This window comes from Phytophthora sojae, assembly GCF_000149755.1.
Source record: "Phytophthora sojae unplaced genomic scaffold PHYSOscaffold_7, whole genome shotgun sequence".
In the NCBI taxonomy this organism is placed as follows: Eukaryota; Oomycota; class Peronosporomycetes; order Peronosporales; family Peronosporaceae; genus Phytophthora; species Phytophthora sojae.
The window spans coordinates 1187954-1212187 of NW_009258121.1; the positions used below are offsets into that span (position 1 = coordinate 1187954).

At 57.6% G+C, this 24234-nt stretch overlaps 11 protein-coding genes across 11 annotated transcripts; 10 read left to right on the forward strand and 1 right to left on the reverse strand.

Moving 5' to 3' along the window:
* Nucleotides 1–577: 577 nt before the first annotated feature.
* Nucleotides 578–1153, forward strand: PHYSODRAFT_355153 (hypothetical protein). The gene has a single exon (XM_009533881.1). It carries the CDS (start codon nt 625–627, stop codon nt 979–981), a length of 357 nt encoding a protein of 118 aa, XP_009532176.1. The 5' UTR covers nt 578–624; the 3' UTR covers nt 982–1153.
* Nucleotides 1154–1885: 732 nt separating this feature from the next.
* SOJ1E (elicitin) lies at nt 1886–2248 on the forward strand (the record flags this gene model as incomplete). Its single annotated transcript, XM_009533882.1, has 1 exon — nt 1886–2248. A coding segment is annotated over one exon (363 nt), but the record flags the coding sequence as incomplete, so codon positions are not given.
* Nucleotides 2249–4053: 1805 nt separating this feature from the next.
* PHYSODRAFT_336343 (hypothetical protein) lies at nt 4054–4410 on the forward strand (the record flags this gene model as incomplete). The annotated part of the gene is made up of 1 exon (XM_009533883.1): nt 4054–4410. One exon carries the CDS (start codon nt 4054–4056, stop codon nt 4408–4410), a length of 357 nt encoding a protein of 118 aa, XP_009532178.1.
* Nucleotides 4411–4998: 588 nt separating this feature from the next.
* PHYSODRAFT_336344 (hypothetical protein) lies at nt 4999–5373 on the forward strand (the record flags this gene model as incomplete). The annotated part of the gene is made up of 1 exon (XM_009533884.1): nt 4999–5373. One exon carries the CDS (start codon nt 4999–5001, stop codon nt 5371–5373), a length of 375 nt encoding a protein of 124 aa, XP_009532179.1.
* Nucleotides 5374–7126: 1753 nt separating this feature from the next.
* Nucleotides 7127–7684, forward strand: PHYSODRAFT_286884 (hypothetical protein). The gene has a single exon (XM_009533885.1). It carries the CDS (start codon nt 7167–7169, stop codon nt 7521–7523), a length of 357 nt encoding a protein of 118 aa, XP_009532180.1. The 5' UTR covers nt 7127–7166; the 3' UTR covers nt 7524–7684.
* A 1267-nt stretch (nt 7685–8951) lies between these two features.
* PHYSODRAFT_516942 (hypothetical protein) lies at nt 8952–10187 on the forward strand (the record flags this gene model as incomplete). Its single annotated transcript, XM_009533886.1, has 2 exons — nt 8952–9895; nt 10058–10187. The coding sequence occupies 2 exons, from the start codon at nt 8952–8954 to the stop codon at nt 10185–10187; spliced, it is 1074 nt and encodes a 357-aa protein (XP_009532181.1).
* Nucleotides 10188–10405: 218 nt separating this feature from the next.
* PHYSODRAFT_515722 (hypothetical protein) lies at nt 10406–10879 on the forward strand (the record flags this gene model as incomplete). The annotated part of the gene is made up of 1 exon (XM_009533887.1): nt 10406–10879. One exon carries the CDS (start codon nt 10406–10408, stop codon nt 10877–10879), a length of 474 nt encoding a protein of 157 aa, XP_009532182.1.
* Nucleotides 10880–11398: 519 nt separating this feature from the next.
* PHYSODRAFT_517489 (hypothetical protein) lies at nt 11399–13294 on the forward strand (the record flags this gene model as incomplete). Its single annotated transcript, XM_009533888.1, has 2 exons — nt 11399–12266; nt 12405–13294. 2 exons carry the CDS (start codon nt 11399–11401, stop codon nt 13292–13294), a joined length of 1758 nt encoding a protein of 585 aa, XP_009532183.1.
* A 706-nt stretch (nt 13295–14000) lies between these two features.
* PHYSODRAFT_516697 (hypothetical protein) lies at nt 14001–14219 on the forward strand (the record flags this gene model as incomplete). Its single annotated transcript, XM_009533889.1, has 1 exon — nt 14001–14219. A coding segment is annotated over one exon (219 nt), but the record flags the coding sequence as incomplete, so codon positions are not given.
* Nucleotides 14220–14426: 207 nt separating this feature from the next.
* On the reverse strand, nt 14427–14888 carry PHYSODRAFT_515189 (hypothetical protein; the record flags this gene model as incomplete). Its single annotated transcript, XM_009533890.1, has 1 exon — nt 14427–14888. The coding sequence occupies one exon, from the start codon at nt 14886–14888 to the stop codon at nt 14427–14429; it is 462 nt and encodes a 153-aa protein (XP_009532185.1).
* A 3061-nt stretch (nt 14889–17949) lies between these two features.
* On the forward strand, nt 17950–19020 carry PHYSODRAFT_517014 (hypothetical protein; the record flags this gene model as incomplete). Its single annotated transcript, XM_009533891.1, has 1 exon — nt 17950–19020. A coding segment is annotated over one exon (1071 nt), but the record flags the coding sequence as incomplete, so codon positions are not given.
* Nucleotides 19021–24234: the final 5214 nt, after the last annotated feature.

A 24234-nucleotide genomic window follows, 5' to 3' on the forward strand; every position in this document is an offset into this window, starting at 1 on the left:
GGAGCTTAATTTTCACATAGTATGTAAGTCATTCGTATTAATACATGCATTGCATATACGAATGACCTCCCCCCCCCCTTAATTTAACAGCGGCAAAACAAATATTCTCTTCGAGCTGAAGCAAGCGATTTGGGACGACTGCCTGCAACAGGGGCTGATCCACCCACACTTGCATCCACAATGAATCCGCCGAGTGAGACGCTTGCGCGAGTGAATCCTGGTCTGCAAGCGAACCCGAACTCCCCGGGTTTCCTAACTATCCGAGCTGTAAGGCCGCCAAAGCAGACAAGTTGCTTCCGTGCCAGCTGTCTACCGATGCGAATAGAAAAACGCAGGGCGGTGATCAACTTGGGGCTTCATGAGTGGCATGGTATCCTTGATCGAACAGCGCTTCTGGGCTGTAGACGTCCGAGCATCGAGCTGTTCGTCAGTGCTTCCCGCTCGCCGTGTCGAGATCAGCCGACGCGCCCGCCACAAGCAGCTCCTGCGCTGTGAGACCGGGTACGGCTCGATGCCTTCGGACTGCGAGCCCTCTCACCCAGCTCACTGCCTCATTCTGCAATTTGCTCCGCCACACGCACGACGTCCACCCCCCCCCCTTCATCTCCACCCCTCTTACCCAAGATGAACTTCACTGCTCTGCTCGCCGCCATCGCCGCTGCCCTCGTCGGCTCCGCCAACGCCACGGCCTGCACGGCGACCCAGCAAACCGCCGCGTACAAGACGCTCGTCAGCATCCTGTCCGAGTCGTCCTTCTCGCAGTGTTCCAAGGACTCGGGCTACTCCATGCTCACGGCCAAGGCCCTGCCCACCAACGCGCAGTACAAGCTCATGTGCGCGTCCACGGCCTGCAACACCATGATCAAGAAGATCGTGGCGCTCAACCCGCCCGACTGCGACCTGACCGTTCCCACCAGCGGCCTCGTGCTGGACGTGTACACGTACGCCAACGGCTTCTCGACCAAGTGCGCGTCGCTCTAAGCGCGTCCTCCAGCTCGATGGCGGCGGAGAGCGTTGTTGGCTGGGAATATTCTACGTCTTCCCTGTCAGGAGCTGCTTCTTGGTCGACGCCATCAACCGAGGACTAAGTTGTGAGTTTCCACACAAACTGCCGAAGTATGTGAATGAAATGATATGAGTTTTGTTTTCTCCGATGTGAGATAGCGGTGTGATTCATCGAGGCGAAGCGACTCCTGTTCTTAGTTATTGCCATCACAGCATTTCCGGAACGTGCTGGGCAATCAGCCCGCTCTAGCCAGGAAGCCACAGACGGCCTCTGGCTGTTGTCCGGTTCGATAGCACCCAGCGACAGGCAGGCTCGATTCCGGTGTTGCGCCCCTCCAAGGGAGGATGGCTCTACAATTTTGTGATGATCGCGTGGTGGAGCATCCCGACTCGCTCCATCGAACAGCGAGAGCGCTAAGCATACGCACTTCGACATTGTCCACCCGTGGCGGTTGGGGCAACCGCGCTGCCCTTTCAGCAGGCGGTCTGGTCCTCGAGGTGATCTCCGACTGGCCCCACCTGTCTTTCTTGCTCTATCCTGGTTTCAACGCGACTGCGCAGCTCCAGAATGGCCCGAAAGCAGGAAGGAACAGAACTCGCCGAGCCTGATAAACGGAGAGAAGGAGGAAGATATGCCAGGCATACCGCCGCTGCGACAGGTTGCTCACGCTCCAGACGCGGTCCAATACCAGTCAGTGCTTCTAGGACTCGCACCAAGGATACACCGTTGTTTGTCTAGTGCGGGCGCCCTGGGAGGCCTGACTGGGTCAACGACTGCCATCCGCCAGCTCTGCCATCCTTGCTAGCTTCCCCATTCTGCAACTTGCCTCGTCAAGCACAAGCCCCCCCCCAGCCCACCGCACCGCTTTCTCCCTCGAAGATGAACTTCGCCGCTCTCCTCGCTGCCACCGCTGCCGCCCTCGTCGGATCCGCCTCCGCCACGGCCTGCACTTCCACCCAGCAGACCGCCGCCTACGTCGCGCTCGTGAACATCCTCTCGGAGTCTTCCTTCTCGACGTGCGCGAGCGACTCGGGCTACGCCATGCTCACGGCCACGGCGCTCCCCACCACCGCGCAGTACAAGATCATGTGCGCGTCGACTGCGTGCCAGGAGATGATTACCGAGATCATCGCGCTGAACCCGCCTGACTGCGACCTGACCGTGCCCACGAGCGGCCTCGTGATCAACGTGTACGAGTACGCGAACGACTTTGCCTCGACGTGCTCGTCGCTGTCGTCGTCATCGTCTGCTTAGGCGTTGGGCAGTGCTCGCTTGGTCGACCGCGCCATCACAGGACAGTATGAAGTTGTCCAGGATCGAGGGTCGCCGTCGCGTATTATGAACGCTAACAGTTGAATTGAATGGAGTGATGTCCCCCCGTAAATCTTGTTGGCTCGATGGTGTCTGCTCTTGTTTGGCTCTGCGACGCACAGTCTGCGTGGCAGCCCGTTCGGCTCGCATCGTGCCGCGATAACTTTTTTAAGACTGATAAGTGAGTAGCCTTCCAAGGGTGGATAGAGGTCTCGTGTCGCCGCTGCGTACAGCTTTGGGGCAACTAGTCGCTAAAGTCTGTGGGCTCGATCACCGAAGAAAGATACCATCACTTCAACTTGAAGTGCGCTAACCAATCAGATGGGGTCGTCGGACCTGAGTGCTGTAAGGTATCCTATTCTACCTTGGTTGATTTTCTGCTGGCGCCTTCACATTTTGAATCTTGCCAGGTCCACGCCTTGCGCACATGCACATGCACATGCACATGCATCATAAGCTGTATGCCATACAGAGCGCTAGTGGTGAGGTGGGGCATCATGCGACGCAGCCCTGCAAGCTTTTCAGATAACGAGGCAGTTAACCTTCTATAACATTTTTTCTTTCTCTGTTGAAGAGCAAGACATAGTTGCTGGAATTGCAACAACCTGGGCGTTGTTTGTGGTGCCCGTACAGCGGGTCGGTAGCAGCGACGACGCGCATTGTTCCAGCCGCTGCCGGCAGATTTGCCCTGGCTCGGTGAATTACCGACGGTGAACACAGAGCAACGCCCACCTGGACTCTCTACATTGGCAACGCCCTGCCAGCTTTCCCAGCTAATCTAGCAACAGGCTGTTGCGTGCTGCCGCCGTAAGTAGGCAGCCAACTTACCGGTAGCTGCATCCATGTTTTTCCCCCTCGGCAGGACCCACAGTTGACCCAGGTAACACGAAAACTGGGGCGTCAAGGTGTTAGGCAACGGATCCCTTCAAGCAGCATCCACGCATCGTGGCGAGACGGGCTCAAATACTTTGATGCTTGGCCCCACCTCGTCTACGGCAAATGGTGCTGCTTGAGTCGTCTTCACTGAAGGCTTCAGTTCGTAGAGTGGCATGGATCCTGTCAGTCGGCAGCACTGTTTCCAGCAGATCCTCAATCAAAGCAGCTCGAGTGCGCGGCGCAGCAACTCACTGCGCGATGTCGTGAAGCGCAGCGGCTGCGGGCAATGCAAGAAACTGCCCTGGAACACACATCCACGCGGACAGCGCGTGGCATCCTCGTCAGCGGTAGATCACTGCTACCAAATGGCTGATATCTATGAGGCAGTCTGCTGCTCCACAACCAAGTCGAACTCGAGCACGACCATCTACGGTAGATGGTAGATTCTACCGTATTCGCACTGCGCGCTGTCGTCTCCTTCGTGTCCGCGAACAACATCCTGGCGACTCGCGAAAGAAGCATGCCAGTGTCTCTGCGCAGTGGACGCTCACAGCCAGGCCGAGCGGATCCCGCGAGACGCTTCTCTCGTCCATCTACATTGCATGGACCAGATGCTCGCCCCTCTCTTGGTCTCCGAGCACGGATACAAGTTGCACCCGTACAACGCCAGTCAAGTTGTGCACCTTTCGGCAGTCGCCGACAGCGGAAAGCTTCGCCGTTCGCACAGCCACGGCAACACGTTAACCCATGCAGCCGCCTCCAAGTCAACAGGACACAGTCTACCGCAGCCACCGCACTCGCCATTGTGCAATTTGCTCTGTCACCCACACCCCACTCCACCCCACTCCACCACCTCCAAGATGAACTTCCGCGCTCTGTTCGCCGCCACCGTCGCCGCGCTCGTCGGCTCCACCTCGGCCACCACGTGCACCTCGTCGCAGCAGACCGCCGCGTACGTGGCTTTGGTGAGCATCCTCTCGGACTCGTCCTTCAACCAGTGCGCGACGGGCTCGGGCTACTCGATGCTCACGGCCACGGCGCTGCCCACGACGGCGCAGTACAAGCTCATGTGCGCGTCCACGGCGTGCAACACCATGATCAAGAAGATCGTGGCGCTCAACCCGCCCGACTGCGACCTGACCGTGCCCACGAGCGGCCTGGTGCTCAACGTCTACTCGTACGCCAACGGCTTCTCGTCCACGTGCGCGTCGCTGTAAGCAGCCTTAGTCGCCCGATTCAAGCGTCTCCATCCACAAGTTGCAGGCACGTACTTCTCTTCAGATCAACTGCACGGCTTGAGCAGGTCAAGTGTGTATGTAGCTAACTGTTTTCGAGCACTTATAAGGCTTTTTGAATGAAGATTTTTTGTTTCCATTACCCTGCACCTGCCTTGCATACTACTAGTTCTGCAGTAGTTTAATGTTCTGGAAACAGTTGCTAGATAGAATGGAAAATGGATTTTGGGTCGGAGACCTTACGTGCGCGAAGCTGAATACGCAGACTCAAGTCCGGAATAGCACTTCGGATATTCGCCGAGTTAGGTTCATCGTAAGAGTTCGCTTCGTGGGTTCTCGTCCTATCCTGCCTCTGTGGGCGACTGCTCCTAGCACTGTCGACCAAGAGCAGAATCGGATATGCTGGGCATGCACTCAATCTATCGCACGCATCGATCATCGATGACCAGGACTGCGGCATCTAACCTCGGCCCGCAGAACTCCACGTCGTCTTCGCCCCAGTGCTCTCCATTCTGAAATTTCCCTTGTCAATCACAAGTCACCCACACACAAGTCACCCTACTTTTCAGGATGAAGTTCACTGCTGTCCTCGCTGCCACCGCCGCCGCCGTCGTCGGATCCGCCTCCGCCACGGCCTGCACTTCCACCCAGCAGACCGCCGCCTACGTCGCGCTCGTGAACATCCTCTCGGAGTCTTCCTTCTCGACGTGCGCGAGCGACTCGGGCTACGCCATGCTCACGGCCACGGCGCTCCCCACCACCGCGCAGTACAAGATCATGTGCGCGTCGACTGCGTGCCAGGAGATGATTACCGAGATCATCGCGCTGAACCCGCCTGACTGCGACCTGACCGTGCCCACGAGCGGCCTCGTGATCAACGTGTACGAGTACGCGAACGACTTTGCCTCGACGTGCTCGTCGCTGTCGTCGTCATCGTCTGCTTAGGCGTTGGGCAGTGCTCGCTTGGTCGACCGCGCCATCACAGGACAGTATGAAGTTGTCCAGGATCGAGGGTCGCCGTCGCGTATTATGAACGCTAACAGTTGAATTGAATGGAGTGATGTCCCCCCGTAAATCTTGTTGGCTCGATGGTGTCTGCTCTTGTTTGGCTCTGCGACGCACAGTCTGCGTGGCAGCCCGTTCGGCTCGCATCGTGCCGCGATAACTTTTTTAAGACTGATAAGTGAGTAGCCTTCCAAGGGTGGATAGAGGTCTCGTGTCGCCGCTGCGTACAGCTTTGGGGCAACTAGTCGCTAAAGTCTGTGGGCTCGATCACCGAAGAAAGATACCATCACTTCAACTTGAAGTGCGCTAACCAATCAGATGGGGTCGTCGGACCTGAGTGCTGTAAGGTATCCTATTCTACCTTGGTTGATTTTCTGCTGGCGCCTTCACATTTTGAATCTTGCCAGGTCCACGCCTTGCGCACATGCACATGCACATGCACATGCATCATAAGCTGTATGCCATACAGAGCGCTAGTGGTGAGGTGGGGCATCATGCGACGCAGCCCTGCAAGCTTTTCAGATAACGAGGCAGTTAACCTTCTATAACATTTTTTCTTTCTCTGTTGAAGAGCAAGACATAGTTGCTGGAATTGCAACAACCTGGGCGTTGTTTGTGGTGCCCGTACAGCGGGTCGGTAGCAGCGACGACGCGCATTGTTCCAGCCGCTGCCGGCAGATTTGCCCTGGCTCGGTGAATCACCGACGGTGAACACAGAGCAACGCCCACCTGGACTCTCTACATTGGCAACGCCCTGCCAGCTTTCCCAGCTAATCTAGCAACAGGCTGTTGCGTGCTGCCGCCGTAAGTAGGCAGCCAACTTACCGGTAGCTGCATCCATGTTTTTCCCCCTCGGCAGGACCCACAGTTGACCCAGGTAACACGAAAACTGGGGCGTCAAGGTGTTAGGCAACGGATCCCTTCAAGCAGCATCCACGCATCGTGGCGAGACGGGCTCAAATACTTTGATGCTTGGCCCCACCTCGTCTACGGCAAATGGTGCTGCTTGAGTCGTCTTCACTGAAGGCTTCAGTTCGTAGAGTGGCATGGATCCTGTCAGTCGGCAGCACTGTTTCCAGCAGATCCTCAATCAAAGCAGCTCGAGTGCGCGGCGCAGCAACTCACTGCGCGATGTCGTGAAGCGCAGCGGCTGCGGGCAATGCAAGAAACTGCCCTGGAACACACATCCACGCGGACAGCGCGTGGCATCCTCGTCAGCGGTAGATCACTGCTACCAAATGGCTGATATCTATGAGGCAGTCTGCTGCTCCACAACCAAGTCGAACTCGAGCACGACCATCTACGGTAGATGGTAGATTCTACCGTATTCGCACTGCGCGCTGTCGTCTCCTTCGTGTCCGCGAACAACATCCTGGCGACTCGCGAAAGAAGCATGCCAGTGTCTCTGCGCAGTGGACGCTCACAGCCAGGCCGAGCGGATCCCGCGAGACGCTTCTCTCGTCCATCTACATTGCATGGACCAGATGCTCGCCCCTCTCTTGGTCTCCGAGCACGGATACAAGTTGCACCCGTACAACGCCAGTCAAGTTGTGCACCTTTCGGCAGTCGCCGACAGCGGAAAGCTTCGCCGTTCGCACAGCCACGGCAACACGTTAACCCATGCAGCCGCCTCCAAGTCAACAGGACACAGTCTACCGCAGCCACCGCACTCGCCATTGTGCAATTTGCTCTGTCACCCACACCCCACTCCACCCCACTCCACCACCTCCAAGATGAACTTCCGCGCTCTGTTCGCCGCCACCGTCGCCGCGCTCGTCGGCTCCACCTCGGCCACCACGTGCACCTCGTCGCAGCAGACCGCCGCGTACGTGGCTTTGGTGAGCATCCTCTCGGACTCGTCCTTCAACCAGTGCGCGACGGGCTCGGGCTACTCGATGCTCACGGCCACGGCGCTGCCCACGACGGCGCAGTACAAGCTCATGTGCGCGTCCACGGCGTGCAACACCATGATCAAGAAGATCGTGGCGCTCAACCCGCCCGACTGCGACCTGACCGTGCCCACGAGCGGCCTGGTGCTCAACGTCTACTCGTACGCCAACGGCTTCTCGTCCACGTGCGCGTCGCTGTAAGCAGCCTTAGTCGCCCGATTCAAGCGTCTCCATCCACAAGTTGCAGGCACGTACTTCTCTTCAGATCAACTGCACGGCTTGAGCAGGTCAAGTGTGTATGTAGCTAACTGTTTTCGAGCACTTATAAGGCTTTTTGAATGATGATTTTTGTTTCCAGTTGACTTTAGGTTGCCGTTATTTTTAGTTGGGTATCGTTGTTGTATGATATATTTTTATATTAGTATCTAACAAAAGCGTTGCGTTTTCCTCTTCATTTTTAAACTTCTTTTTTTAAAAGAAGTGGCAAATAGCATTACAACATGTTGTAACATCCCCCACTCAAAATCCGCAGCTCTGTTGAGAACAAATGCGCTAACGCCCCACAGATCAGCACCCAGAAGCGACTACGTATCAATAGCAGCAGTGTATTTACGTAGTAGACCAAGGAGTTCATCGTACGCCTTTAATTTCGACCACTGAAATCGAGAGAGATCTTTTGATTGTCGCTTCAAGTTGAAGCCGACCAGATACTGTACCTACCGGTAGTCGATTTTTCTCCTGCGTATGGTTGAAGTGGCCGCACGCGTTTATGGTCTCAAGTCTCTCAGAGTCAAAACTTTTGAATCTGAGAGCCATTATTTTGGTCAGCTACCGGTAGTTTATCTTAAAGTACTAAAAACAATTCACATACCACTACTACAGTACGTGTAATAGTATGCCAAACCACCCACTCAAAAAAGGTATCTCCTCTGGTCAGTTTTTTTCAAGATTGCATTCGGAACTCGATGTGCCGCATCAAGCGTATTTCTAGTTGATTAAGCGAAGTCTCTCAATCGACTTTCGAACGGTAAAATCGGCGCAAGCAAAGCCTGGTCTTGGGACCAAAGCAGGAAGAATTGATGAATCTGAAGAGCTATGTAAGCTCACCATTCTCCCGCATGAATCCACCCTAGCGATACCCGCAAACTTCTAGAAATTGCACGATGGACTGCTGGTGGGGACGACGGTACCAGCCGTTGCCGGAGCCTCACTGGAAACTGCTGGGGTGGAAGTAGGGGTGTTGGTGCTCGTTGGCGCTTCCGTAGGTGCAGTAGTGGGGGCCGTCGTCGGAGTTTCGGTGGGCGCAAAAGTCGGAACGGAAGTAGGGGCTTCGGCAGGCTCGGTAGTAGGGGCATCAGTCGGAGCGGACGTAGGGTTCGGCAAGGCGTCACAGTTCGACTCAAAGTTGATCGCGAGCTGGTAGAGTGTAGGTTGCGGAAGCAACAGAGGTAACATAGGTTAGAGCAGTTGCTGACGAAGGCGGTGTTGCCCGCTGTCGCAGTTAGGCTATAGTTAGACCGGGAGGGACTCCGAAGCTAGCAGGCTCCAGTCCTGCTCATTCGCGAATTTCCTCGCCGCAGTTAAAACCTCCAAGCCTGACGACTTCTCGGACCTCCTGTCTTGCCCCGAATGGCCCCAAGCTATTTTTACCTTCGGCCGGGCGTTTTCAACCTCGTGGGCTTCTCGTACGGCAAGGTGGACGGCACCCTCGCACGCGAAGCGAAGGTGAAGGTCAAGCTGGTGCAGAGTGGGCGCTGGTCGGAGGAGCCCCCGCAAGCTGTCGAGCTTCCCCAGGAAGAGCTGGCCCCAAGAGTCGTGTCAGTCGCAGAAGCCGAGAATGGTGTCGGTACGTTTGTGGGTGGCGTCATCTGCACGTCACGGGTCCGCTCCGGAACAGCTCGGGTCTGGGATTACGGCTTAGTGATCGGATACAGCTGGGAACCTGAGCTGCAACATGGCCTGCTTGATGTGAACTTTCGTGGTGCTGAGACCTCGTTGAAGTTCGTATCGGACACTACTCAGGATGTTGCAGTCGAGATTTATGCGTTACAGCCGTGTGCCGGACAAAGCACGAGCTTCGTGATGGCCCGAGAGATGAGGCAAATACACGACAAAGTGTATAACAAGTTCAATGGGATCGACCAACCAGCGATCAGAGATGCTACACAGCTGCTGGAGGGGGTCCGGAGTGATGAACTTGACGAGGCCCAGATTCTCCCTCTGCTTGATATTGGGAATTTTGCCATCGCAGAGGTCTCAGTCCAGCACATACTCGACTACGTCTACTACAAGGACGGTGGGCGGCCGCACCCATCGGAGGCAATTTTCGGTGACACCATCTTTGACAAACCGATCGCGCAGCAGGAACCAAGAACCCTTGCTGCCACTGAGGTCGTGCTTAGCGATGGCTTGAGTGACTCTGACGACGATGCCGCCGACCCTCCTACCGCTCACAGTGGTGTGAGCTCGACTCAGCAACGTGAAACGAAGCGCCGGCGTCTAAACGTACAAGGGCGGACAGCTTTGCCAGACTCAATTCACTCGGACACAGTATTACATGGAGTAGGTGGAAAGTCGCAGAGTACGCGGGATGTCGATCAACTGATACTCTTGGTGCAGCGGCAGCGCGACGCGAAGATGGTAGTGGCGATAAAAATCAATTTCACGCGACGGGCATGCAGACGACTATTCACCTGGGCTTAGTTGACGGTAAGTCTCCGTCAATGACGGCGCAGCGGTTTGTGGAGTTCGTTCAAATTCATTGGCGAAAGTTTGTTTTTTTCCCTCATCCTGCTGTCCTGTGTGCGCTATTTGGTTGGGATTTCGGTACGAGAGGACTTTCAATTTTACATTTCGGCCGCGTGACAGAGCTGGAGAAGAGGAAACGTGTTCGAGTTTACGACATGAGCAACTTTTCCAAAAAGAACAGCCTGCCTCCTGCGCAACCTCCTGCTGATTTTACTACTCTGATTGGGTGTGTCGACGCCCTGTGTGCCATTACCCAACTCCTCTACAAGCCCGTGGTTCACGAGACGCTGAAAGCCGCCTCCGACTTCCTCGGCGAGTTGCGAGTGAGCGAGTTGATGGCTTCCCAACAAGCTTTGACCGAAATTGCAGCCTGGGTCGACGATCAGCTGGAATTGTTTCGGCTAGCTATTACGGATGAGAATTGGAAAGCTGTCGCGGATATCAAGACATATTTCTGTGCATCACACGACGCTTTTATCCGGGTGCATCAAATGATTGTGCGTCAGGATGTCATCGCCGCTGTAAAGTCAACTCACTCCAGCTCCGGTCGGTCAGAGCATCACACACGGGGCGGACGAACCAGCAACTCGGACAAGCGCATTCCGATTCCGCTTGAAGTTCGGCAGGCGCTTCCAAAACAAGGCAACCAGCAGATTTGCCTGAGATTTCTATCTGCCCAAGGCTGCCGGAGAAAGAACGGCAACTGTGTAATCAAGCATCTTTGCCATTTCAAGCCGGCAGCGCTGCCGGAAAATGTACGCGACTTCCTTACCAAGAACTACGGAGGCCTTTCCGCAGACATACAGTGACGGTGTCGGGCACGGAACGTAGGACCTACTCGCACCCCGAGTGCATCGGGGTCAATTAATCGGCAACGGTATATACACCCACACGCTGTTCAACCACCATTCAGGTCTATCTTTCCGTGTCAAAACACCACCGGGCCGCTCGATCGACTCATGTCGATGAGCCCGCCCACGATCGGGCCGTTCGGTCGACTCATGTCGTCGAACCCGTCTACACTCGGGCCGCTCGCCCGACCCATGTCGCTGGGCCCGTCCACCCTGGGGTCACCCAGCCGGTACAAGCCGGCGGGCCCACCCTCACTTGAAGCAATGAGTCGCGCGAAAGCGAAGGCGACAAACAGCAGCCTCTCGACTTCGTCGGCTGATGCACCATTTCCGGCCGCTAACTTTATTCGGCGGCGCCAACGAAGGTTCGATACTACCAGCCTCGCCCGCCGCCGGTTAGCAGAGCTGCACGTTGACACTGCTCGGATTAAGCTGATTAGCGCGCTAAGACGACAAGCCTTATCACCACCACAACCAATGGCGTCGACAGCAACGCAACGGGACCACACGAAGTACCTGCTTGACCGAAACAAACAGTCCGTCTACAGTGAGTTCATACGGCGCTCTGGTATGCAGCTGCCCGAATTTGTTCGACCGCTGCGAGGCGAGACTGAGCATGACCCCCGCCCCAATAAATCGCTGATCGAGCCAACATCCCTATCAGCATGGCAAAGTTACCGCTACAAAACTCAGTGGGCCGAGATTGTGCAGCACGGGGTATGTCCCCGGTGGAAATCGGGGTTCGCAGTACAAGACGCACCACCCGCAAATCATGGGTCGGCTGTACGAGCCCTGAATATCATTGTTAAATGCCTCCGCAAAGGGCAGGACGAGAACCGCTATCTGATTCTCGATTTGGAGCTACTGTCGATACTGCATGGTGTCACATGCAGTCCATTCGGGGCTGTTCAGAAGGGTGATGCGGACCTCACTGTTGATGCTCGTCTAATTCACGATTTGTCATTTCCTCCGGGCGCCTCGGTCAATGGCAACACTGTTCCGGATCATGAGATTGACGTTTGTTATGACGGCCCTGATGCATTGGCCAATCGCATTCTGGATGTGGACGAGGTCTTCCCAAAACTACAGCAGATGATGACTGGAGACGTGAATGGAGCGTTCAGGAACATCCCGGTGTCCGCTGACAACATCGACCGGTTTGCAGGCACGATACCCGAGCTTGGGATCCTGGTCATCGACCTGTGCTGTCCATTCGGCTGGTCAAACTCTCCAGTGTCATACTGGGTAGCTGGTGCTGCTATTTCGCACCTTTACTCCTGCTCGGCACCGGAATGGCCTCTACAACCTACATCTGGAAAGAACAACTTCGATGCCAAGACGTGGTGTGATGGCCACACAGCGATCGAGCCTGATATAGACTCTCGGCTAGCGGAAGCCCAACTCGCCTTGCGAACAGCTATGATCGCCGTATTGGGTCCTGATGCAGACATCGAGAAAAAGTTCACGGGCTGGTTTAAGGAAGGGCGCGCCCTCGGTCTAGATTGGAACCTGCACTCCAACACAGTCTCTATGCCCCCCGAGAAGATTTCAAAAGCGCTTTATCGTGTGCACGACATGGCAACACGGGCGAAAACGACCCGGACCCAGTTGCAAAAGCTACTAGGAAGTCTTCGACACGTTCTCACGTGCGTCAGAGCTGCGACGCCATTCTTCCAGCGCGTTGCAGCACTAGCTCGAGCTGCTCCGAGGTTCGGAACCGTCGAGGTATCGTTCGAGGCAAAGGGAGATTTGCAGTGGTTTGAAATGGTCATTCGAATCGGTAAATTGAACGTTGTCCCGTTGTCTAGATTCACGCGTCGTCAGGAACCAAACTACCACATCCAGATGGACGCCAGTGACAAGGGCCTGTGCGCTCTGTTCCCGCTTCGCAAGCAATATCTCCAGGTTCAGTTCACCGATGCCGAGATCGACTTGATTCGTCAGTGCAACGAAGAGGGCGACAGCACATTCTGCATCAACGTCCGTGAACTAATGAGCGCAGTGTTTGCGTCGTTAGTGTGGGGCTGTACATGGAAAGACCTTACGGACAATGAGGAAGCTCACGTAAAATTTTGGATCGAGAACACGTCCGCAGTGGCGTGGAGCAACCACAAGACGAGCCGCAACCTGTTCGCTCAAATGCTCCTCCGTATATTGGGTATTTGTGAAGTTCAGCATGGATTCTATACTATGGCTGCCCACGTCGCTGGGGTGGACAACCAAATGGCGGACGCAGGAAGCAGGATATGGCAGTCGCCGGTGCTCGCGGCCGAGTTTGCTAACTTATCGTCTGATTGGACACAGGTGCAGATACCAGCCGCCTTGCGCGATCTCTCGCGTCTCTGGGAGCGTTATTGCGAGCAGGTGCCTTAGCACAGTCGTCGAGGGAGCAGTATTCACGTGGGTGGGCGCAGTGGACTGCATGGTGCACTCTGATGAACTCGAGTCCATGGCTATCAGCGACTGACATCGACAAAAACGCTGAGCAGCTTGGTGTCTACGCCGTGTATCTCTGGAAGTATGGCATGAATCGAAAACACGCTGGAAACACCTACTCAACTATCTGCACCAAGCTGTGTGCTGTGCGGTGGTTCCACCGCGACTCTGCAGGTTACGATCCGGGTGTAAACGCAAGTCACGCTATCCTGCTGCGAGGTATCCGCCGCTTCACGGACCCAGATGTTAAGCAGCAGCCCTTGACCACGCCGCTGCTCCGCACTATCTTTCAGAGCCTCGATATATATCACAGCCACGTGATCAACTTATCTGGGGTGGGCTGCTTTTGGGGTACTTCTTTCTGTTGAGACGCTCCGAGTATCTCTTCATCGGAAAGAAGGTTCACAACTACATCTTGCGACTGTCGGCAATCCGCTTCTTCGACCGTGATGAAAACGTCGTCTCGCCGAAGAGGGCACACGTCGTCGGTATAACACTTCACGGCGCAAAGAATAATCTGTTTGGGCGAGAGGAGGTGCGGTACCATCACAAGTCCGGGGATAAACTGATATGCCCGGTACGAGCAGCACGCTGGGTGTACAAGGCATTATCGCTGCGGCGAGGTGGTATCACGTCGGAGGACGTCTCGAAGATCATCAAGCACGCAGCAGCATCAAATGGCTTCGAACCGAATCGCTACTCAACACACTCCGTTCGCATCGGAGGGGCTACGGCATTACTTAACGCTGGCGCTGATCGCCTCGTCATCAAGCTCATGGGGCGTTGGCTATCCAATGCCTTTGAAGACTACCCGGTGTTATCGGCAAATGGCACAGTGGATCTCGCTCGGCAAATGTGCTAGTGCCCGCCATGCAGCCAGCGAGGCGGCAATTCATGTGGGGTAGCCGCCACGCCACGCCCTCAAGGATGGCACAATGACAAGTCCATCATTTGCCCCAAAACGCGCGACAGTGTTGGAAAGTGTAGGTTGCGGAAGCAACAGAGGTAACATAGGTTAGAGCAGTTGCTGACGAAGGCGGTGTTGCCCGCTGTCGCAGTTAGGCTATAGTTAGACCGGGAGGGACTCCGAAGCAAGCAGGCTCCAGTCCTGCTCATTCGCGAATTTCCTCGCCGCAGTTAACCCGCCACGCCACGCCCTCAAGGATGGCACAATGACAAGTCCATCATTTGCCCCAAAACGCGCGACGGTGTTGGAAACGTTCATGACCGCTTGGCTCGTGGGGATGACCAGGTCGCAGTCGGGCGGGCTCGTCGCGAGCACACGCACGACTAGATCATGACAGACTTGCACGCCACACAGCGAGATCATCTGCGAGTTCGTGGGGGCGGCCGAGTAGTACAGCATGTTGTAGCCCGAGTTGGTCGCGCAGTCGCTGACGGTCGAGCCCGTAAGCAAGCTGATCATGTTGAGGTACGCGCTTCTTGTCTGGTCCACCGTGCAGGGCGTGGTGCTCACAGAGCCGACGAAGGCAGCAGCGATGGCGGCGAGGAGATGGCAGTAAGTCTTCATGGTCTTGGAAGGAAGTAGTTGCGAAGAGCAAATTGAGGAATGGTGAAGACAGTTGAGTCACGAGTCGTGAGTCATCGCGGTCAGTTTTCGAATAAGCAAAGCATGTTCACGTTTGTACCGCCATAGAGCCTAGTCTCTACAATAGAGACTGCAGTATGACCGTGGGTGAAAACGCAAGAGTAGTCCTCCGGCGCTGGTGCTCGCCGGTCTCTCACTCCTCTACGATTTACTCTGTACACTAGGGATTTCGTAGATGTCGGTCTTCATGGATCGGTCGAGTACAGTATTCATGTACAATACTGAAGCGCCAGCAATTTTAGGCGGCAGCACCCCGTGCTGCAGATTACTGTGGCTCCGGGATGCAGCAGGAAGCTCCTTCCTGGAAGGAACAAAGTTTACTTGGTATGTTGCGCCTCTGGGACGGCGTTACCGCTTGTCGCGGTCCTCCTCCGTCGGGGTCGTGTACTTCGGCCGACAGGTGAACAGGCGCTTCGCTTGCTGGCGTAGGGCGATAGAAGATAGGAAGGAAGACTTTAACACTCTCACGAAAATGCAAAGTTGTTGTTGCTTTAACGGAGAAAATCCACGACTGAGCTCTCTCTTCTTACCTGTGCGCGGCCGGCAGCTACCCCACCGACCCGCTCCTTACCAACTGCAACCTGCCCTTGGGGACGACACGCCTTCGGCCTCCGAGCCAACGCCGTACTCGTGTCCCCCGTCCTCGACGTCCAGCCGCCGAACGTTCCGTACCCTCCGCTCTGCACCGCGCCATCTTTCAGCAGCAGCAGAGTGGGCCTCCCACTTAGACTCGAAATGCTTGCGCGCCCTGGCCTTGCCCCGCCAGACGTCGCGCCTCCTCCTGCTCCAACGCACCGTCGAGCAGCTTGAGGAAGGCTGTCAGCCGAGGTCTCAGACGTAACCCGGGACACGCTGCATCAGTCACTGCATCCCAATAACATTTACGGTGTTCGTGTGACACCCACCAGTCTCCGTTCGGATGCATCAAAATACTGCAGTTATGACACTTGCTTATTAGTGCGGACACGCACCCCGTGACTTTGCCGCTGCAAGCGAATTTACCTCAGAATTTGAAAACTTAATGATCGCCGCCGCAATATTTTTTCACCCTGACTCTTTGGAAAATCAACGTTACAGCTCCAGCTGGTGTCCCGAGTCGGAACGGCTCGGACCGTTCCAACTCTGCGTGGGCGACGATGAGTGCCTGAGTTCGTCCACCTGCTGTGGTCGCGGGCGAGAAGTAGTGGGCCGTGGGTCGGGTTGTCTCGAAGGTGGAGACCCGTGGGCCGCTACCCAGAGGTATCTTGGAGGGATGATGTGCCTCGCAGTGTCGTGGCGGGACTTCGGGGACGGATGGCATGTTGGGCGGCTTTGAGGGCCGTCAAGGTGAACGGATCAAGTCTTTGGGAGGGGTGAGCGGGAACGGAGTCACCCGAAGGCACTGAAACGCAAGGATCTGGAGAGGTAGAGAGGAAGAGTTAGGAGTAGAAGGAAGGTCAGTCGTGAATTTTGCTTAAAAGGACCACACAGGTCGTAAGGAACACTTATTGCATTTTGCTTAGTGATCTCCTTGCTATTTGTGCCCCATAAACCTATAAGCACAGGCAGCACTTACTACTTCAATACAGCGGCGGCCGGCCCCAAACCGGTCCGACAAAGCGACTCGCGACACGTGGTGGAGGAGCAGGGTAGTGTTACCGACTGTGGAGTGAACAGTGCTGAGAGCCTGTGCCCGGAAGTGAACAGAGTCAAGAGCCGAGCGTCTGGAACTGGTGACTGGACGTGTGACCCCCCTCCTCGTGTTTAAAGTGTGCCAGGGAAGGACACAGGAGTCCGCACACGAGTACACGCCGCGCGGGAAAAGCGGCGTCGAGGAGCAGTGAGAGGAGCGATCCAGGCCGGTAGGACAAGGGAACGGTAACGTAGACACAAGAGCCAAGTGTGCACGGTCAAGAGCAAGAGGTCAAGCGAACAAGGAACAGTAAACTGAGAGTGGACAAGGAACGGTAAACTGAGAAGAGAAGATGCCAGGAGGACAAGGAGGAAGAGGCGGTAACGCTGAGGAAGCAGCACGCCGCCGGGCTGAACAAGAAGAAAGAGCGCGTGCAGAGCGCGCCGAGGCAGAGCGTACCGCGCGGGCCGAAGCAGAGCGTGCCGAAAGACGTCGGCAGAGGCCCTCGACACCGACTTCCGGGACGCCGATGATCGGGATAGCGCCGCCGCTGTCCCAGCGACCGAGGGCCCCGCCGCCGCCCAGCCAGGCTGGAGCGGGCGCGCCGGACCCGGTTGAAGAGGGATTGAGGAGTCTGGAGCGGTGGAGGAAGACCCCTGAGTATGCTGAAGAGGGAGCGTCCGTGTCGGATGTGATGCGTGAGCTCCGGGAAGATGAAGAAGACGAGGACTATGAAGAGAAGGAGGCGGTCAAGACGGAGACCGCGACTGGAGTCCAGCCGGTGACCTCGGCTGGAATGAAGACGGAGACCGTGGCGAAGGCCAAGGCGGAGTCCGCCGTGAAGGGCGAGCCGGAGCCACCGGTCTCGAGTCCGATGGGACGGTCGAGTGTGGGGTAGCCCTACGCTCAGCCGACGGACTATGGGTACGGCTACGGGATGTACGCCGACGACGAGGAAGACTACCACGACGCGATGGAGGAGCCGGTCCCGACGCAGCGAGGCCCGAGTGGGTTCATCACCCGCTACACGGGTCCCGAGGCCCGCCGAACGGATCGCCCTGCCTTTGGATGGAGCTGGAGCGCTCAACATGGTTCGGGGAAGGCCCCCGAGTACGAAGGATGGAGTGGGAGCGGAAGCGCGGTGAAGTCGCCGATCAAGTCGCCCCCTCCGATGAAGAAGTTGCAGTTCGCCGGCGGTCCGGCTGGGCTCTCGAAGCCGCTCGGTGGCGGAATGCCCATGCAACCTACAACGGGCCTACGGCAAGTCGGACGCCTGGAACGGGTACGGCTCCGCCGGCTCCGACGGCTGCACCGTCGACGAGTTGGCGCGGTGCCAGTGGACTTTCGCCGAGTGCCTACAACCTGTCTACGATGGTCTCGCACGCCGTGAAGGTGCTGCCGATGTTCCATTCAGACACGGCCACGGTGGAGAAGGCGCGGGACTTCTGGGAGCTCTTCGAGGACCACACGGACGGTTTCCCCGACCGGTCCAGATTGCTGGTGTTCCGTCAGAAGCTGCGAGGCCGCGAGGCTGACCGGTGGTGGAACAACTCGAGGATCAAGTCGTTCAGGATGCTCAAGGTGCGGTTCCATAACCAGTTCCTCAGCCGGATGGCTGACGAGCTGTGGGAGCTGCTAGAGAACACGAAGAGGCAGCGCGGAGAGTCCGTGGAGGAGTGGGGTGACCGAGTCTCGGACCTGTGCGAGTCCCTCGACTACCCGAATCCGCAGATGCGGTACCAGCTCTTCCGCCGAGGACTGCGGAACAAGCGCATGCTGGCGACCTTGGACGCGAGTCCCGCGTCGGACATTCCGGAGGCGTGCGAGTGGCTCATGTTCGAGGACATGCACCGTCCGATCGAGGAGGACGACGAGTTCTCGGACAGCGAATCCAAGAAGAAGAACAAGAAGTCGGAGGAGGCCCCCGCGACGACTGCGGTCGAGGCCCTCGCTGAGCAGATGAAGTCGTTCATGGAGCAGCAACAACAGTGGCAACAGCAACTTATGCAGCGCCAGTGGCAGCCGCCTAGGTCGCCTCGCAATCGAGCGCCGGTAGTGGCCGCCACCCCTGCCACTCAGCCCGCTGGAAACGGTCGTGGGCCAGGGAACGCTCAGCCATTCCGGGGCATTCGGATGGGAGATGATAGTCGCACGCAGGACGGTTCGCCTGTGTGTGGTCGCTGTAACTTCATGGGACATGGTCGCGCTACATGCAAGCGCGCGTCGATGGGCTGCAGGCGCTGTGGCGCGTTTGGTCATATCGCGGTCGAGTGGGACAGGCCCCAGAACGGTGGAGGCCAGACTGCAGCCGCTGGGGGTACTCAAGCTCCGTCTGGTTGTGTTTTCTACCAAGACGCGAGCCACTCCGTGATGCAGTGCCCCGTGTTGGCCGAGCTTCGTGATGCGACTCCGAGTTTGCTGAACGCGGCCGCCCAGAGCAATCCGACCCGTCGACAGTGGCGGGGGCGGGAGGAAGCAGAGGAGGGAGCCACTCCTTTCTCTAGTCTAGAGGATGGCTCAGGGGGTGATCGTAGGAGGCAGGCGAGACGAAGGCGTTCTGCGGTCACGGCGAGGAAAACGGTGGACAAGGTTGTGAAGAGTAGTGTGAATGAAGGGAGCGTCGAAGAGGAACGCGTAGAGGCGCCAAGAGCGGAAGTGGAAGTTGAGACGGTTGCCGGGGCCCGGGAAGAGTGGATTGTACCCAGCGGCGTCTCCGTCGAAGAAGAATATGAACGAGAGCAGGGGCGGACGGTATTGTCTGTGCGGGAAGAAGGTGAAGCTGAGTGTTGGACGGAGTTGTCTGTGCACGGCGAAAATGAGGAAAGCGTGGCGGAAGAGCCTGCATACTGCTACGAGGAAAAAGCGGCGTGGGCCGTTGCGAGTGACGAGGAGGAGAAGATGTACCCTGCGGGGAAGACGGCGACCGAGGAGAGCGCCGAGCAGGACGAGCCGAGTGCAAGGGTGAACGGGGCGTGGGCCCATGATGGGGCCGCCCTCGATGGTAACGATGAAGAGGCTAAGGAGGCCGAGGCGGCCAAGCTGGACGCCCCCGCGGGCGATGGAGACCCCGCGAGTGGCCCAGACCGCAGCCCCGAGCGTGGAGTAGGCAACGAAGAGGGGACGGCAGCAGAGACCGTCGACTCGGCGTACGACGAGGACCGGTCCGCGAGGTCGGAGGAGTCGGCGTACTCCGAGGAGGAGGAAGTCGACGGTGATGTGTTCTATGCGGCCAGTGCGGACGATGAAGCGTTCTGTGCTGCGCCTCCGAGCGCGAACATACCCTACAAGGTACCCACGGAGGAGGTGCCGCCGCCTACGGAGTTGAGAGCGGTGCCGAGGTCAGTGACTGCGGCCCCTTTGCGAAGCATTCTGAAGAAGGAAGGCCCCCGTCCGCGTTGGATGACGGAGGAGCCCTCCTTCGAAGGGTGGGGCGGCGCTGTAGATGTGGGGGACACACTGTTCGCCGAGTGGAACGACGACGGAGGATCGCCGGCCGGCGAGCACATCGCCGAGAAGAACGTCAACGTAGTCGTAGGGCCCGAGCCGGTGGCAGGGCCCGCCACCGAGTTGGCTGTCGCCGAGGAGGACCGAGGCGCTGCCGCCGAGAGCAAGGAAGTGCCCGAGAGTTCCGAGGTGGTCGAGGCGGCCAAGGACGTTAAGGAGCCGCCCCGCCACGCTCGTCTCTTCACGGACGAGGAGCTGGACGACATGGAGTGCGAGGCGCCGAAACCCTCCGTTCCAGGCATCAGTGAGGAGATCGAGGAGTATGACAAGGAGCTGGAGGACAGGCTCCACCCCCTCGATGAAGTGGAGTTGATGCGCAAGGTGAAGGAGAATGCGGAGAGGGCCAAGGGCCCGTCCATGGAAGAGATGTCGAAGTTTCTGGGCGTCCCGGTTGAGGCGCTGACCAAGATGAAGGACGCCTCGCCCGAGGGCACGTCCTCGCCCGAGTACTGGGAGGACTGGTACAGGAACACACTGGAGAACTCGGCGGAGGCCAAGCGAGCCAACCGTGACTTCAAACAGTCACTGGTCAGCTGCGTCTCTCTAGAACGCTCGACCGAGGAGACAACGTATGAGTCGTTCGGCCTGTCGGAGTCCGACCTGGGCCAGAAGGCCTCGACCGTCTCGGTCGATGGCTCCGTGATGGAGGACAGCGTGACTGCGAACATTGCGGTCCCCGTGGATGTCTGTGAGGAGAACAGCGAGGAGATGGTCACTGCGGTAAGCGTGAACCCGCCCGTGGCCGCTCCTGAACCGAGTTCGAGCGCTTCTCCGAGCGAGAGGTCGGAGGCTCGCAAGGCCGTGCACTTCTTGCTGAAGGAGACCAAGGACGAGATGTTGCGTGCGAAGAAGTCGGTCGTCGACCCGCTCGGAGAAGGCGTCACGGTCGAGATCCCCCCGATTCGTGATAAGCCACCTGATCTAGACTGGGTGCGCCTCGTGCACGATGTTGAGCAAGTTGCTGGTGAAAATGAAGACCAAATCTACTGGCGAGAACCTGTGAAGAAATGGACGAACGAGTACTACAATGAGAACGCTACGTATATTTGGAATAAGCTACTAGATCGAGTTCGAGAAGCCCACTCGGCGAGTGCGAAGCGTCGGCTGCGGCGTCGCTCGCGGCGGCCCGTATGCTTTGACTTCACGGCGTTGTACCGCGATTCGGCCGAGGCGCTGGACGGGGAGCTCCGTCCTGAAGAAGACGACGACGCGACGCACTACGTGCAAGTGGTCCGTCCCGAGCGTCCACCGCCGGAGCGTGGACGGAAGACCGGGATGGTGGAGGTGGTAACCGTGAACTTGCCGGACGGCTTCGGCGTCCGTGCCGATAAGGATGATGATGAGTGTGGAGCCGAGCTCCCACGCGTAGTTGCCGGTGGTCGGCGTGTGGTGTGCACTGTGGGGAACTTCGAGGCGCTGTCGTGCGGGTACATCGACTGCCTGCCTTCGCAGATGTTGGCGGACACGGGCGCAACGCTCAGTCTCGTCGACTTCCGTGTTCTGAAGCGTCTGGGCCGAGCTGGTGAAGCTCTGGAGGCCTACGACGGGCGGGTACGCAGTTCGTCTGGACACCGTCTGCGCATTCGGGGGTGGATCACTCTCCCCCTAATGCTGGGCAAGGTCGGGATGACCATGCGGATGCTCGTGGCCGACAAGTTGCATGTGGACACTATCTTGGGCGTCGACGCGCTGGGCGCGTTCGGAGCAGTGATTGACGTGGCCGAGCGGACGCTCATGCTGAAGAGCACGGGCGAAGTCTTATCGTTGGGCGTGATGGTGGTCCACGAATCGTTCATGGCCACGATGGCCGTGTCCGTCCGCTTGCCGCCAAGGGTCCAGGCCCTGGTGGTCACGGATGTGGTGGGCGATGCCCCGAACGCGACCGTCCTCGTCGAGGGCTCTCTCAACTTGCCGCCTTCGCTTTGCGTGGCGATAACGCTCTGTACTGTGGACGACGGTCGAGTCGTCGTGGAGGTTTGCAACGCATCGACAAAAGAGTTCTGGATCAAGAAGGGCACGGTGGTGGCCTCGACGATTATCGCAAGTTGAACGCCGTAACGGTCAAAGATTGCTATCCTATGCCGCTGATTGACGACATCCTGGACGTGCTGAGTGGAGCCAAACTGTTCTCGACCATGGACATCGCCTCAGGCTACTGGAACGTGCCCATGCATGAAGACAGTATTGCTAAAACGGCTTTCACATGCAAATACGGTCTATTCGAATGGTTAGTCATGCCCTTTGGCCTATGCAATGCTGTACCTGCTAGCGAACGGTTGATGGAGACCGTGCTTGTCGACCTCAAGTGGCACGTGTGCTTGGTGTACTTGGACGACTGCGTCATCTTCAGCGAGGACTTCCCGTCGCACCTCGTTCGCCTTCGGCAAGTGCTGACCCGCTTTCAACAGGCCGGCTTCAAACTGAAGATGAAGAAATGTCACTGGGGCAGGAGTCAGGTCGCCTTTCTCGGGCACATTGTGACACCCATGGGCATCCTCCCGAACCCCGAGAAGGTGAATGCCGTCATGAACGTGCAGAGGCCGCGCGCTGTGCATGATATCCGTTCATTTTGGGGCTGATGAGCTACTTCCGCCGGTATATCCCGGGGTACGCTCTGATCTCTACGCCGCTGGAACGCCTGAAAATGAAAGACACTCCGTTCGTCTGGAATGAGGACTGTGAGGTGGCGTTCCGCCAGCTGAATAGGGCGCTAGTCACTCCTCCTATCCTATCCTACCCGGACATGAAGAAACGATTCAATCTTTACGTCGACTCGTCGAGGTATGCTGTCGGTGCTTGTCTAATGCAGGTGGTGGACGGTCGAGACCGTGCTGTCGCCTATGCTAGCAAGTTACTGACAGGCTCTCAGAAGAACTGGATCAGCAACCAAGCCGGAATCTCTGAAATTGAATGCTGGGGAATTGTCTGGTCTACGCGGAAGTTCCGCTGCTACCTAGATAAGCGAGAGTTTGATCTCTGCACTGACCATCAGGCGCTTACCTGGATCTTCAGTCCTGGCAACCGCACGACCAATGCTAAGCTCGCTCGCTGGGCGATCGAGCTGTCCAATCTACAATTCCGAGTGCATCACAAGCCCGGGACGAGCATGGGGCACGTGGACGGCTTGTCGCGCCTCCCTACCGCGAGTGTGAACGCGCTGACCATGGCGGACCTGCTGAACCCGGGGGGCTCGCCTGTGGGCATGGCCGACTTGCTGAATCCGGACGATTCGCCCGAGACCGTGGCCAACGACTCAGTCGGGGAGCCGTCCGATCGAGCCGTGGCTTCCGACTCAGTCGGGGAGCCGTCCAACGTGGCGCCCGAACCGATGACTAGAGACGGCGGCGGCGAGATGGGCACGGAGACCGCGGTTCCGTTGCCGGAAGCCGCTACTGAGGACGAGTCCGCGCCGACGGACGTCCCTCCGTCGTCCGTGGACTTGTTCGGACTCGATATGGAGCAGTTGATGGTGGAGCAGCGGAAGATCCCGTGGGTGATGGCCCTGATCGCGTTCCTGACGGGTGGAGCGCTGCCGCTGGACCCTAGCTTACGAGTGAAGGTTGTGAGGATCGCGTCCAAGTTCGCCGTCGAGAACGAGGTGTTGATACGCAGAGTGAATCTCCCCGCGCGCGTGGGGCCCGCTCGATCGCTTACCGTGCCCGTGATACCGCTTCCGTTCGTTGAAACAGTCTTACATTTTTGTCACGCTGATCTACTGTCGTCGCATCTCGGCCTCACGAAGACGCTCGAGAAGGTGAGGCGACACGCGTACTGGCCAGTGTGGCGACAGGACGTCGAGGAGTATTTGCGCGAATGTGATAAGTGCGGAAGTGGCAAGGGTGCGCGTCCGTGGCGCGCTGGTCGAATGCAGAGAATGCCCATCGTGGATCTGACGGGGCCGTTCTCGTTGCTCGTGGTGGACGCCGTGGGGCCTCTGCCCGAAACCGAGCGTGGCAATCGCTATATTTTAGTTTTCGTTGATTACTTCACTCGCTGGGCCGAGGCGTTCGCCGTGGAGCGCTTGGACTCCATGACGTTCGTGGAGGTGACGGTGAACGGAGTGGTGTCTCAGCACGGAGTGCCGTCGCGGTTGCTGAGCGACAACGGCTCGAACTGCACGTCTGAGGTGGCCAAGTCCTTCTATCAGACGTT

Bases quoted from the DNA above. Each gene is read 5' to 3' on its own strand.
- PHYSODRAFT_355153 (XM_009533881.1), top strand. From the start codon at position 625: ATGAACTTCACTGCTCTGCTCGCCGCCATCGCCGCTGCCCTCGTCGGC.
- PHYSODRAFT_286884 (XM_009533885.1), top strand. From the start codon at position 7,167: ATGAACTTCCGCGCTCTGTTCGCCGCCACCGTCGCCGCGCTCGTCGGC.